Genomic DNA, 15,943 nt, shown 5'->3' with positions numbered 1-15,943 from the left:
TCTTTCCGACTAATATGGAGTTCGAACGATAATATTTCCTGACTCGTCAAAACTCAAACAAGGTTTAAATAATGGATTTAAAAATTTTCGAATAGAACACGAAACTTCTATTCTATTCCCGGCAAATATCAAATTTAAACGACGATCCTAACGATCTAATTCGTTTTAAAATGATTTTAATAGAACAAAATCCATCTTGAAACTTTCGACGTTTATCAATATTTACAGGATATTACAATCGTTATAAATATTTATTGTCTTAACGATTATTAATTCGATAATTCATGAAAAATTCAATACACTCGATTCATGCAAATTCGTCAAGAAGACTTCATTTCGTAACGAAGATAAAATCAGAAGACAAATATCGTAACGAATAATCATTCACCGTTTGTAACCCTCGACGATTAAATTAAATATAAAGAAAAAGATAAGTATTCCATAGGCAATGGCGAAGGGATCGTTATAACAAAGCAACAAGTGTTTCGATTTGTACCTACTGATTCGACCAGAGGTAGGTACATAGATATATCATATTATTTCTTGCCAATGTAGCTGGCTCGATGCCCTTCGCTTAAGAGATATAATACTAATGGCTTTGAAATAAGCGACTCTAAAAAAGGGTGGAATACGAAAGATGCGAGGGTGACAAAAATAGCATAATAATAACGTCGTTAATTATTTGACGAACGAAGAAATTACGGATCGAACGATTCAAAAATTAAACCGATTCAAAATTAAATAAAATAGAATCAGACAAATGCAATTTCAAATATTCAATCGAAAATCTAATGTTCATTGAATAACGTATCTATCTATATCATGTTAATCAGAAAACTGAAACATTGAAATGTGTAACGTGGAATGAGCTATCTTCTTTACTTTTCAAGGTTAATTAATAACTAACCAACACTAGTAACGCATTATCGCACCGCTTTCCCAGCTTAATAACATTTTCGCACGAGTAAAATAGTCCACGGTTATATCTGTCCCAGGGGTAATTTTCTGAGGGATACCACGAGCGTCCCAGTGGGCCTCAAGACGAGGAGAGATTCACGGGCAAACTTGCCAAAGTATATTTAATTATAAATCGTATTACTCACGTACTTTGTCACATAACTACTAACGAGCCTACGAATTTCTTATCCATTTAAAAGATCATTAAAAAGAAAGAAAGAAAAACAAAAGAGATCATCTTCTCTCTTTCTCTTTTCTCACAAAAGATGCATTCTACTTTATCTTGTCTCTACGATGAACAAACAGAAAAAAAAGGAAAAAAGAAATTTACAAAAATAAAAATAAACAGACTAAGTAGTTTATCATTTATTCTTAACATAAAGAATTCTGGTACGTCTCGTTGGTAGACAAAAATCTTTTTATCACAAAATTCGAGATATTTCAAAAGAATCTAAGAAAGCGGAAGAGAAAAGAAAGAGAAATAAAGATAAACGAAGAAATCCACGGAAATTATCAGTGTACCGTCTAAAAGGGTAGTAAGGAAAAAGCGGGAGTAATACGACGCTTTCTTTCCCTTCGAAAATTATTTCACTTCGTGAGCACGTACGGAACACGCCGAGAAAGGATTTGCCGGTTAAATATTTGCACCTCCGATCTTTCTCTTTTCTCTCTCTCTCTCTCTCTCTCTCTCTCTCTTTCTCTATTTCTTCTTTTTTCTCCCTTTTGGCATCACAGTGTAGTAGTACATACGCTAAAAAGAAAGGAAAGTAAAGGGACAAAAAGAATGAAATTTCACGGAGAAAATAAGATTAGCTTTTGTAGAACTCCTGTTTCTCTTGCTCTCTCTTTCTCTGACTTTTTCAAAAATTCCGTAGTTTCAAAAATCAAAGGGATTGCTTAATGTGATATCTCCCTCTCTTTCTCTCTCCCTCTCGGTCTTTCCCTCTTTCTCTCATTTTATCATGGAGTTCTGTTCGAAACGAAAAGTCGATATCACTGCGATAGAAATGAAATAATCCGATGAAAACCAGACACGATATAATGACACACGTAGAGAGACAAGCTAACATTGTGTAGCATGGATTTGTAATATGGAGAATTATTCGTGGCACCGTATTAGGTCAGGCGTGTATGACGATGTACTACGTCGATATTCGTGAATCGTTAATCCTTCGACCGGTACTACCCTCCTACTATACCTGATGTACGTCGGTCCTGATCTGGGACACGAAATAATTGGGTCGTTCCGAACTAAATAAAGATGACCGCTAGATTGGATAAACGATGAGGATATATCTTAACCTCTTCCCCTTTGTTGGATATACGTGAGGATACGTACGTACATGGAATTTAATAGTATAGGTGTATAATCAGTAAAGGGGTGCCTATAAAATGCAATAGTTATCTACTGGTCTGACTGAAACGAGATTATTCTCCTTGGAGAAAGACATTCAACGTGTTGAGAGCTGTGATAATTCGAGAGAAGACTACTTCCCCTCCTCCCTCCTTTCTCTTCTCTCTCTCTCTCTCTCTCTCTCTCTTTCCTTCTCTCTACTTGTCCTCAATGCTCAGTGCATCGTTTAAAATATACTTTTAATTAACGTATTCTCGCAAGGCGTATTTCAGGGCAGACAGAACAAATAAGTATTCTGGCATTTACGCGACGCAACTCGCGTCCTGTAGGTAGAGAGAGAGAGAGAGAAAGAGAGAAGGAAGTAGAGAGAGAGAAAGAGAGAGAATATGGCAGCGAGCTGCAACAGCCGCGTTGTAGCTCAAGAGTTTTACAAGCCCCGTTGCTGCGTTTAAACGAAGATCAGGATTTATACGCTTGTTAGGATACCCGCGTTACTTTTTGTCCACGCTACACGCCAAGGTACATTACGAGATTTCTTTAAATTAAAGAACCGTACGCGGGGACGACTTGTACATATATATGCACGTGTGAGTGTACGTGTACACATTTGTAAGTTTATTTAGCACATTCGACCGTTTCAGAATAGTGTACCGTTAAACGTATGCAGTTTAATGAAACTCGTTTTATTGCTTTTAGTAAGACTCGGATGTAACTTTATGTAATACGATCAAAGCTTGTCTATATGTACATGCACAGAGTCATACACGTGTATATCTAGGTATTCGTGAAATGAAACCAACAACTATGTCATATTCATCGTCCTCGATCTAAATTCGATGTATAAAAAGGAAAATATAATTTAACATTCCGTAGGGATGTTTCAATGAATGGCGAACATATATGATCGGCCGTAAGATCGAAAGGAAGGAGTAAAAATCTCAAGAAAGATTGTAAAAATTTAGTATAAGGAAAAAGCATTCTTGAATGCATTCCCTTTGGCCTATTTACATAAATTAGTTTAAACAAAATCTATATACCAAGATAGATTGGATCAAGAGAATATTTCGCTGTTTGATAAATAATGACTTTCTTTCCTTTTAATTCATCGCATATTGCTACAATTTCCTTTCGATCGATAATAGATTTTATGAAACTGAAAACATCCTCGGTTTTATTATTACTTAGAAAATGAATAAGCATGAAAAAATGTTGAAGTTTATAATATGTTTAATAACGAGTAAGCCACGAAAAGCTTTGTTTATCGGGGTCTTTCATTTCCTACGATGACTTCATTATCCGACGATGTAAACGTTAAAGTCGTCGTTCCGTGCGTTTTAACGTTATTCAATCCACGTGAAAAGGTTTCCCTCGTGGCGAGTCTCGCTACCGTCCGATTTTCTTCTCGGCTAGGTAGATTACTACGCTGGAAATGGAATGTTTCTTTTTTGTTTCCCTCTCTTTATTTCTTTTTCTTTTTTCTTTTCTTTCCTTTTTTTTCTTTTTGTACTTTTTTCTTCTTTCGCCCGTTTTTCTTTTTACGTACAAGCACAAAACCCCGTTCCTTCTTTCATCGCGCATGAATATCGAGAAAAAGGTAGACAATTGAAACGACGAGAATACGAGATAGATAGAGATAGAAAGAAAAAGAATAAGAGAAAGAGAGAGGACGAAACACTTAAAATTGTAAAATTAATCTCATCTCAATCTCGTGAAAGAGAAGGAGTAATCTTTTTAACGAAAAACGGACCATACGAATCTTAAAAAATCCATCGTCGACGATGAACGTCGACGGCGACGACGAAAAGGAGAAATTTACAAAAAAAAGAAGATAAAACGAGGATGAAACGAGACAACAAACAAACGACGCGTCCCTACGTAGACTCAAGAAATTCAAGACTTTTTCGAAAGAACTTTTTTACGCTGGACGGTATATATATATATATATATATATATATATATATATATATATATAATGCACACACGCACACACATATATAACTTGGAAAAGCCGCTTAGATACGATAAAAGCGCCATAAAAGGAATCCAAGCTCATTCCGCGAACGAACTACCCTCCCCAACGCGTTAATTGTAATGGTATTAATTACGATAATGGAGAGACGTTCTGTCTCTCTTTCTCTCTCATTCTCTCCTACTTTTTCCTCCCTCTCTCTATCTATTTATTCGTCTGTCTCGCTGTGGCAAAACTATAGTATCAATTAGACGGATATCTCAAACGAAAAATTCTAATAAGCTTGCGGGACAGTATCTTCAATCAGGCTTGTATCCAAAGTGAATAAATCCAGAGGGAGAGAGAGAAAGAAATAAAATCGTTGTGCAGGTGCGCTCAGGTGAAGCCGAAGTCAACCAGGATGGGTGTTACTTTCCTTTTTTTTCTTTCTTTTCTCATCGACGCCATCCAGCAGCGAGTACCACTCGAGTATACATTCGATCGGGATGAACTCTCTTAGAAGGGTAGAGGGAAACAGAAAGAAAGGGAGGGTTCAGAGACACGAGAAGAAAGAGAGAGAGAGAAAGACAGAGATGAATTCCCTTCAAGCCAGTAGTAGTCGGTACTTTCAACGCATCGGCGAAGGGTTAAAAAGAAAAAAAAAAAAAAGGACGAGAAGGTACCGTGCGACGAGGGTGAATAAGTGGAAATATTTCCAAAAAGGCAAGTGGAAGGCCATTGTTTCGAGGAGAGCTCGAAAAAACTTTTGTTCCCTCTCTTTGTCAGGTTGGATTTGTGGAACGAACAGGACTAAACAGAGAAAGAAATGAGAAAGAGAAAGAGAGGGAGATAGGATGCAAAGAAAAGAAAAAGGAAGAATAGTTACGACCTGGTGTCAATCGGTGTCCGGCCTTCCATGTTCCGGGAATCAGAATAAATAAGTCGAGAGGAGTTAAAAGTTTTCGAAAGTTACGAGCAGTAATGCGTCGACGTTGATTAACAGCAAGAGTTACTTGCTGTTATATACATTGGATTACTAACTCTCAATGATTTCTACTTTGAGAATCATTCTCTCTGTCTTGTGTTTTTCTGTTTTTCAAGTTAGAACCTATCGTTTCGCCAGGTCTCCACTGTATCTAATAACGAATCTAGAACATAACTGTCGAGATTAAGTTATTAACGGACCGTGGAATCGTGGCACTTTTCAAAGTGACATAACTTATCGCTATATTACTATTATGCGATCATTAAAAGCGAAGAACGATGGGCTGCCATAAAGCGGAGTTAACTAGGTACAACGGTTAATTGGGCCATTCGTCATTATTACCATAATGCCTTGCGATATTAACTCAGATTTAACATCTAAAATCGTCGGCAGCTAGCGCGACCATTCACCGAATGATTCATCGTATTTATACGCATACAAAAATAGGTAAACCTTTACCGCATTTTTAAATCTGTCACGATAATTACAATTTTATTTCTTTTCTCCCTTTTCCTTTTGTTGTTGCTGTTGTTATCTAATTCTTTCCTCAATTGATATGCTTCTTCTTTTTGTTTTATAACATCCAGAAACTATCTTGGCGATCTCAAGTTCTTATTCCGTGGAGAGGTCGGAAAACGATAAAGGGATATACGTATCGTCACAATTTCGGCACCGTCGTAACCGACGCAACATGAAATGTCCACGATCCAGAAGCGAGTTTACGATCTTGCCCAAAGACGACGAGTGCACGTTATTATCCCGACGAGGCATGTCCAACCGAATGCACATATAAATTCTATATCTCGTGATTTTATTATCGGCATAAAAATTTATTATAGTAATCCTCAAGAACGATGATATCTATATATAAAAAGGTCCCATAGAAATTCGTTAACCGTAACTTTTCCCATTTTGTTACTAAATTTTGAATCGATTAGAGATATCTACATACACACACACACATATATACGCGCGCACGCACACGCACATGTAGTTCCGTCGTATTAATCTTTCCCACCTAACTCGACGTTCGCGTGTCTAAAATGAATTGTTCTCGCTCGGCCATGAGTATAGCTAAAAAAAAAGAAAAAAAGAAAAGAAAGAAAACGTAATAACGACGCGGAAAAAAGATACCTCATGTCTTTTTCTTGGATCATCATTGACACTAATTCATGTCAGAGATGATCGACGATTAATTTGGATACATGAAGAATAGATCGCGTTGCATCATCATCTTTAGAAAGAACAGCCATTAGCGTTCGCGCGTGAAAGCGAAGTGGTCGTTCATTCATGAACTCGCCTGACAGCGTCGTTACTACTGCTACTACTATACTATTACTACACTACTACTACTACACTACTGCTGCTGCTGCTAGTACTACTACTACTATTACTACTACTACTACTACTACTATTACTACTACTACTGCTGCTGCTGCTGCTGCTGCTACTACTACGACTATTGTTATTATTGTTATTATTATTATTATTATTATTATTATCATCAATGATGCACTATTACTAACAAGCTTACTACTACACTAACACTTTTACACTTCTCCAGTAATACCATGGGCTCACCAACATCGGTTAAGCGTTCTACCGCAAACCGGCACCATCACCACCACCAAGAGCACACTACCACCATCGAACAAAGTCCCGTAACGGCGCGTTCCTCGCGTTCTTATTCGAGGAGTTTCGAATAATCTCCACACACGGCGGGCTCCTTCGATTCTCTCTCGAGCAACGCGTTTTCCTATCTTCGAGTCCCGCCAAAATTTAAATCTTTTCTCCCATACTTCGAGAGATCGACAAATTTATTTATTTTTTATTTTCCTTTTCTACATTTCTCCCGACTTTCCCTTTCTCTCTTTCTCTTCGTTCGTTCGCAGACACGAAATATATTGTAAGTGAAACATGTTATACGAACGACGACCCCTTAAATGTTCTAAAAAAAGAATATCGACGCGATATCGATTACACGGCACCTCGTTACTGCGACTCTTTGCGAGACGACATTTTTCTTCACGAGATTAACGAGATTCTTTTTTTCCTATACCGGCATGGCCCACCCGCTAACCCTCCTTTTTTTCTTTTTATTTACGAGAAACGAGGAAGTAAAAAGAAAAGAAAGAAGAAAGCGAATCGACGATTCTATTATTCTCGTTCGACGAGGCTTCGTGCTGTGTCATTGTGTTCGGCCAAAAAAGCTATGGGAGAGAAGGGAGTAGAGATGGAAACACTGTAACCCATTAATCACATGATTTCTCGCGAGAAGAAACGTTTTTGATAATCGAACGACGGAATATCGACGAGCACCTCCCAAATATCGATTAAATCGTAGACGATATAAATAACGAGCGTAACTTTTTCGTGAAAAATGTTCACACGTCACGAATTCCCATACTTTTAACCGCGTATCGTCATTAAAAGGAATATCATGGAAAAACGGAGAAAGGATTTAAGTTCTCTACTTTAACGCACTAACTTTGAGCCGCAGCCACGTGGTTCGAGCGCTCACTATACTACCCTTCTTTCGAAGCTTGACATTTTCTAAAGCCAACAAGAAAGAAAGAGAAAGAGAGAGAAAGAGAGACAGACAGAGCGAGAGAGAAAGAGAGAAAGAGAAAGAGAAAGAATTCAATAAAAATTCATTGATGACATCACGAAGAACGTTCTCCTCGCATCGGTTCCATCGATCTCTCGAAGATCACCCTTTTCGTTTGTTAAGTCGATGATCGACGTGTTACGACGATGATAAGGGTGAGAAAAAAAAATAGAGACAAAAAGAGAAACAAAGAGAGAAAAGGGAAATCGTCGACATCGTTCTTGAAAAAAAAAATAAAAGAAAATAAAATAAAAATAAGAGGAAAAATAAAATAAAAGAAAATATATCTAGTGCTGTTTCTCTCACCGGCGAAAAAATAAAGAGATAGAGGAGATAGAGGGAGAGAGACAGACAGGCAGCCCTCGCAGCTTCCGCTGGAGCTCCGACCGTAAACACACGTCGGTGGCTGGTCGCGTACTGAAGTTTCCACTGCGAATCCGGCATCCGACTAGATCCCACACCGGGCATCCAACCCCACCGCTATACATTCTATCTCTGTCTCTCTCTCTTCCACCACCTTCCGCCGGTGAAAACTACCCCCTCCATTTGGAACCTCCACCTACCACTCGAAACCGTCACCATCCCCTGTATACCGTCTCCCACTACTACAAATCTCTCTCTCTCTCTTTCCCTATCTATCTTTTTCTTTCAAATCTCTATATCTTTCTCTCTCTTTCGAACCACTGACACCTAGAGACTTACACGTACGAGAATACCGTATATTAATGAAGTACCTTTCTTCTTATGTCATGGGAAAAAAAATAGGGGAGAAAATCCTATTGCGGCTAGTCGACACGTCAGTTTCCTTTTCTTATCAGGGAAAAGAAAAGCGTACGAAAAGCGAAAGAACAAATGTACGAAAAGCGAAAGAACAAGCGTACGATGGCTTGTCGTTTCGTTGTAACGAATCTATCGAATCTTTGTAGTGAAGATCTATATATATATATTTTTCTTTCTCTTCTTTCACTTGGTTGATCGGTAATTTTTGAGTGACTATCCTTTGAACAACGAGGTGATAATGACGATTCGATTACGTCGATACCAGTTGATTAGCCTGCTCCAAGTACCTAAATATCTATTGACGTCCGATATTAATTAGAGAAAATTTGACGTAGATATACGCAGCAATCGTAGCGATGATTGACTGAAGCCATAACGGATTATAAATATTTAATCTGTCGTATTGTTTATTGTCGATAACAAACAACAAATAGCATTCATCGAACGTCAAACGCACGTGAATAATGAGATAATATAAATTTTCGTCAAACGTACCGTGGTCATCGGTCGATTTAATATCACCACGTTAATACATTATCTATATACATCGAATATATACATTGATTTAGTATCCTTTTTATTATTTCAATTAATATTCGCTAATACGATTTGTTAATCCTCGATACCTAAAATCCACTCAATCTATGGATCTAAATTATAAAAAGGAAAATAAATCAAAACGAAGCAAGACGTTGATTTTGTTACCAACTTAAAATCAATTCGAAGTGCAACGTTAACGTGTACAAGTTTGTGTCAGTAAATGCATCGAAAGCTTACAAGGTAGGGAAGTGTGATCTCGTGGTTGCCCGAGGTGGTTAACCCTCTCATATATACGAGCCTCTTACGTGATTGTGTTAAAATGCTTTATAGCATCAAAATGCGGAATAATTGATACCAGCAAATATCAACTTTAAGTGTACTCATTCGACATGCTATGATCTCTCACATAATCTTTCATTCTTTTTTTTTTCTTCTTTAAGGGTATTCATCACGTTTCGCTCAAAGTGTGTGTAACTTCAGCGTCGAGTATAAACAAAATATGAACTACAAGCGCAAACGAGGAACACTATCTCCATCATGCGCCTACCTTATAAGCTTGTGTAAGTTATAGCCCTAATATCACGTGTAACATAATAACCAAGTTAGACCAGGTAGTGTTATCAGTAGGCTATGAACTCACACTTTTCAGTCCTTCATATTTATGTCCTTCATTGATGGTAGTGTACCTCTCGCAGTGATAGGTGTTAGATACGACACATCGTCGATACGCATCTATTTTACGATATAAATGCACAAAAAATAAATAAATATAATTAATACACATAATAACTAATATATAAATTTGCTACAAAAAACAAGATTTTGTCGAATATTTTGTAAAAAATAATAATTAGCGAATATTTATATATCAGATATTATTTTATATAAGTATATATATATTTTTTTTCTTTTTATCATTTTTATGATTTTATTTTAATATTATATATTAGTAGTAGTAGTAATAATATAAAATAGACTATTAAACGAGAAACGACTGAAAAAAGGAGCTCTGAAAACTCCGTCTCATAGATAATATGAAAATGAACTCATCTTTCAATTTGTAAAAACAATATATAATGTATGTAATAAAGTAATATGTAATATATACAAAAAAATATATTTAAAAAAAAGAAAAATACAAAATATCATCCAACTGTATTATCCAAGCTCAAAAGCAGAATTTTTTAATTACCAATCTAGATGCTTATCATTCTACTAAACGTTGCTTTTGAGACTTTTATCTGCTTTAGTACATAAAATATGAAAGGAATTACAAATTTCTTTAAAATTGAAGGCAAAGACATACTTCCTTATTTTCACCATAAAATCGTCTATCCAAAGCTCATTAAAATTCCCGAATGATTTATCGTAATTTCTTCATGTGTTTCTCGAATTTTTCGCGTTCGCATTGGATTAAAAAATCTGAACATAAGTTTACATACACGAACAAGTAGGCAATCCTCTATTTTACGAAAAAAAAAAAAACGTATAGCACTCAAGTATGCATAAGAAAATGAGTAGTAGGGATACAGTAGATGAATCCAGTCGTAACTATTAATTGATTTTGGACGTAGAAATGATTTCTTTTAATTTTTGAAGAAGCATTAATTTTTAAACATAAATTATTTTCGAAAAAAAAACTGTTTTTTGATTCGATCTGTTTCAAAGTAAATAAAACCTTTTCAAAATTTTGAAGAAATCATCTCCTCGTATAAAACTTCATTTTTAAAAAGAGACCTTGTTCATAAAAATCGATCAAGAATTATACGTGAACTCATTGTTGGTGTAAACCATTATAAAACTAATGATAATGAACAGCCTTAATTATACTATTAAATATCATGTATTACAATTGTTCTTGAAACTTCAAATTTATTATTTTATTTTAATCGACAAATTTTAATAATTCAATTTTTTTTGTCAAATAATGCCAATTATTATATATAACGCGTAATTCTATTTGTAATACATCAGCGAAATAAATCCGATAACGCGATATACAATGCAATTGGATAAGCCGTACGTATATATAAGAAGTTTTAGAATAAGTGAAAAATATTTCAGAGACGGTTTCAGTTTATCAAAACTAGGGACACTTACTTAACTAGGGACATTAAACGGATCCTTTGATTAACGAGAAAAAAAAAGAATTCATATATATTCATTGAAACAATACGTAAAATAATGTGAAAAAATGTCCCATGAAAAAAAAATCGATTTTTCTATCCTAATAAACGAAGGATATTTGATTGAAAAACATTCATTGATTTTTTTTTCAAATGTATTTATCTTGATTGTATCTTTCATCACTCTTCTGACATTTATAAAAATGTTAAATAATATATAAATATATTATTAATCGTTATTTACAGAGCACTTATTCAAATACTTACAATTAGTACAATTTCTCTCGTTTGCTGATATACAAACGACTCCCATCTATGATTAACGATAATGATCTTTCATATTTAATATAAAAGAATAAATATAATCTCATTGTAAAGGATAAATTCTAAAACAACTCATCAAGAGATGGAAAAGTTATTTGCAATCCATTTTAAATGCATTAATAATCCTGGCAGCATCGTATATTAAATGCATTAATAATTCTGGCAGCATCATATATCCTTTGTGCGTATGATTTATTCTAATTGTAAGCTATTAGATATATTAGTTATATGTCCTCAGTTATTGGTAACATCTCGCGTTTTAAGTATCGTGAGACTATTGTACTATTATAGACTTTTTTAGATTCTAATTTCATTTTGATCCATTAATAGTTTTTAATTTTAGATTAAATTTATGAAGCGATTAATTGAGAATTTATTCAAACTGTTATTATCGTTAAAGATCTTTGCAATTCCGATTAGTAACCTTCCACCCTTTAATTACATATATCAAGTCTTACATTATTTTTCCATACTTGTTGAATTACTACTGAAAATAATCCTTTTCTAACGTTTTTTCACAAAAGAAGACTAATCAACGATCAATGTACTTTACGCTCTGAAACATATTTTTAAGTGCACGAATATATTTTTAATTGGACTAGCTGTATGTGTGCATCTAACACGAGTTACGACGATGAAAATATAAACAAGAAGAGTAACGTAAAATGATGTATATACGATACAAATACACAACACAGATTCCTGATTTTATATAGCTTTCTTCCTACTTTTGTATTAAACAAAAATTATGCATATATTAAAAATCTCTACATAACGTCAATTGTATTGTGCGTCTTATTGTACGTATCAATGATAATCATAATTATCAAAGAAAAATCCACGAATCGAAATTTAATCGACGTTTACGTATTGACCTGTAACTGTAGCCGTTTGATGATATCGTCGCCTCCCAGCGAAATCTTCATTTTCTTCGTTTAATTGTGCAGAACAGATTTCGACACCCGGTGGTACAGGTGTTACAACGATTTGCTCGTAATCGTAAACCTTTCTCCTACAACGAAGAAACAGATTTACAAAATGCAATTCAATTTACAACGATAGGAAATATTACGAATTAATTACAAGTCGCTTTATTACCCCATAAGTCTTAATAACGAAGTTCTTAACCATTTGAAGAATTGAAACTCAGCTGAAACTCCAGGCTTTACAGCTGGATTGGCATGACCTACATAACTCCATACAAGGAAAACGACAACAATATTGGCGATGGCATAACCCCAATGAACCAGAAACATAATGAACAATTTCACCAGACACTGTAAGATTCATTAAACGCTAATGTACAGTATTTTACAATATATCTAATACGTATATTTTTTAATGGAATACTTACACCCAAGAGTGAAAACCATCTATTACACAAAGGACTATACCAATTCCCCAATTTATTGTGTATATGAACTTTTCGTTCGGCAGAACTTGTACTGTTTTCTTCTATACTCGGCGATGAATCTACATGTCCATTGTTTTCAGAAATGCTAGAGCTCCTCTGTTATATAAAATAATTCGTATTTATCAAGTTCATTACTTCATAACACATATTCTACACAAGCATAGACACACTCACCAGATTTTTATGCCTTATTCTCTCAGGAAATAAACTATCTAAATCATTGTCTATTTCCGTTAAAGAATTATTCCTACTAGCGGAACCATAATTACGATCAAATGTCGGAGATTGCGTCCTAAATCTTTGTTCTCTCATATGTCGAATATCGAAAGTTTGAGCAAGCGCAAAATAAGCGTAATCTAAACACGCATATGTTAGAAGGAAAGGCATTGTTACAATAGGTGCAAGAGTATTAATTTGACCAGTAATTATAAAAGTTAATGTAACTGCAGCCACGACCAACATAGCATAAATAGGCACCTTATTTGGTCCTCTCTAAAATAATTTGTATGATGGATTTATTATCAATCTATTTGAAAAATTTTTTAAAACGTTATAGCAACATTGTACTTACTCCTCTTTGTAAACAACTTATTCCTGGAATAACATTTTGGCTAGCTATAGACTGAAGAACTCGAGGTGTACCATACATTGCACCTAAACAACTACTAAATGAAGATACATAAAGACCAGCAAGAAGAAGTACTGAAATTGCAGAAACCGTTGATGCTATCATAAAATTTGTAAGAAGAGCAGTCCTAGTACAAGTTGCTGCCAAGAATAGCGAGAAACAAAGATATAGTACTGTTCTGAAAGTTGATCCATTATATTATTAAATTTAATATTCATTATATTTCACGTTTATTTTTTATCAACAGTTCCTACCCAGTTCCCAAAGCTGCCAATGTACCATGTGGTATATCAGTTGATGGATGTCTCAAATCACCACTCATATTAATACCGGCTAAAACACCAGTAACTGTGGGAAAAAAAACACCAAAAACTGTGAACCAATTGTAACCATCTTGATAATCAGGAAAAGTATTGTTTCGTAAATTCCCAGATAACCACCCCTCAAATCCAGCATCTGTAGCAATTAATTATAAATATTATCTATCAAATAGATATACTATATCATAACTTGACAAATAATCTTACTAGGATCTTCGTGTGTAAAACTTCCAACCATGAAATCTACCCCAGCAAGGAGTAATATTAAAAGAAGTACAAACTGTAACTTAATGACCCACTTTACACCTGCTATATTGATTGCAGATAACAAAATAACGGCAGCACAAGCAAAACCTCTCTGTGCCCAAGCAGAATCTAAACCAACTAAACCTGCCATAGATTCTCCAAATCCTAGAACGTTTAGAGCACAACCTACAGCCTGAAATAAAATTTATAATTATTTTATTTCTTAATAACTATCACATTAATTATTTCCCACCTGTCCAAAACAATAAAGAAGACCGATAGATCCACCAAATCTTGACCCTAATACATGAGATAACAAAAAGTAGACTCCTCCACTTTCTACTCTACACCGTTCGCATATACCCACTGCGGACAATACAGTTACTAGTGCAATGCTAACTGGAAATATAATGCTCGATAAGATATGACTTAAAGACACTTTTATATATCATGTTGTCTTATTACCATTACCTGTAGAAAAAATGATCAATACTGCATTTAATGCTCCGGCTTGACCAACTATCCAACCAGATCTTAAAAATACAATAACTCCAAAAATATTGATTAGACAAGAAGTAAAAACACCATCCCAAGTACCAAATAATACCGGTTGTGATATAAAAAAATTGGATTTCCACCATGGATCAGCACTCTGATAACATATAATATTAAAGAAATAAAATAAAAAAATTAGATACTTTCATAACCTATTAAGATACTACTTACATACTCTTGAGCAAACAATTCATTTGCTCCAGTTTGATACATTTCTGAACCAAATTCTTCATAGCTTCCATTATTTCTTTGTGAATTTCTTTGCATTTCTGTATTATGTAAACCATACTTGGACCAATCAACATTTCTATCATCATTAGGATCCCTATTTGGAACTTGATCTTCGTTATTTGGTCCCATTATTCCTTATTACAGTTAATATAAATATTTCAGTCACAAAATTCTCATTAAAATAGATCTAAGAAAAATATCTATTCTTCTTTTAATGTCAAATCCTCTTTTAAATAAATGAAAAAAGTTGCCCATTAAATCACAGTGTAATAACTATTATTACTTTAAGCTGCAATGCATTTGACGTGTATGTTGAATAAAATCTTTCTATATCGCATATTTTAAAGCATATACAACTAGCTGAATTTTATATGATTGAATAAAATATAACGTAACACTGGACAAGTTGATATTAATATCAAAACTTAAATATATTTAGACATCAGCATGTTTGTATAGGTTAGGAAATATGTTTCACTAAAGACACACAGTTTTCAATATTGTTTCCATACACAATAACATCTCGAGATAAAATCCTCGATAATTCTTTTTTTATATCAGTATATTAGATCACTGCTATCAAGTGAAAGATATCACGAAATGGTGACGTGTATTTCCAATGTACAGCAACCATGTTGCTTTCTATAATATTAATGTGTTTGATTATAGAACTAACTGTAGATACATTAGAATCCCGTATGTCCATTCAAATATGAACGCTGACATCACACGTGAGACATTTCCACGTATTCGCACGTTGTTTATTAGGGCCATTCATCACTCCTGGTTTTATAATGGCTTACATCACAAAAAGTCCAGCCGTAATTCTTCACCGATTTTGATGAATAAAATTACATTTTAAAGGCGAAGGTTTAATCTAGGACACTACTTTTCCGAATTTTTAAAAAAAAACTTTATTTTCTTTGA

General features: G+C 34.5%; 2 protein-coding genes across 29 annotated transcripts in view; both read right to left on the bottom strand.

Annotated features, from left to right (window-relative positions):
- Positions 1–8,336, bottom strand: part of LOC122629485 (Down syndrome cell adhesion molecule-like protein Dscam2) — a 156,138-nt gene extending 147,802 nt beyond the window's left edge. For 8 of the 28 annotated variants that reach the window (XM_043812939.1, XM_043812965.1, XM_043812962.1 and 5 more), the window contains exon 1: positions 6,815–8,335. The gene's annotated coding sequence lies outside the window, so the exon portion shown is untranslated. Of the gene's footprint in view, positions 1–6,790 lie in introns of all 28 variants that reach the window. The other 20 variants (XM_043812952.1, XM_043812935.1, XM_043812943.1 and 17 more) reach the window with 11 other exon arrangements.
- Positions 8,337–11,435: 3,099 nt separating this feature from the next.
- On the bottom strand, positions 11,436–15,943 carry LOC122629376 (solute carrier family 12 member 8). The gene is made up of 10 exons (XM_043812751.1): positions 14,957–15,943; positions 14,702–14,882; positions 14,484–14,629; positions 14,192–14,423; positions 13,919–14,120; positions 13,608–13,842; positions 13,211–13,528; positions 12,977–13,132; positions 12,721–12,899; positions 11,436–12,634 (listed from the first exon to the last, which is right to left on the bottom strand). The coding sequence occupies exons 1-10, from the start codon at positions 15,143–15,145 to the stop codon at positions 12,475–12,477; spliced, it is 1,998 nt and encodes a 665-aa protein (XP_043668686.1). The 5' UTR covers positions 15,146–15,943; the 3' UTR covers positions 11,436–12,474.

The sequence above is a fragment of the Vespula pensylvanica genome, chromosome 5, assembly GCF_014466175.1.
Source record: "Vespula pensylvanica isolate Volc-1 chromosome 5, ASM1446617v1, whole genome shotgun sequence".
Taxonomy (NCBI): Eukaryota; Metazoa; Arthropoda; class Insecta; order Hymenoptera; family Vespidae; genus Vespula; species Vespula pensylvanica.
This window is presented reverse-complemented; position numbering and strand designations above follow the sequence as displayed.

Excerpts from the sequence above, each read along its gene's own strand:
- LOC122629376 (XM_043812751.1), bottom strand. The coding sequence starts at position 15,145 with ATGGGACCAAATAACGAAGATCAAGTTCCAAATAGGGATCCTAATGAT. Across the intron at positions 14,883-14,956 it reads AATTGTTTGCTCAAGAGTAT|AGTGCTGATCCATGGTGGAA; the intron begins GTAAGTAGTATC and ends ATATGTTATCAG. Across the intron at positions 14,424-14,483 it reads TTCTTTATTGTTTTGGACAG|GCTGTAGGTTGTGCTCTAAA; the intron begins GTGGGAAATAAT and ends ATTTTATTTCAG.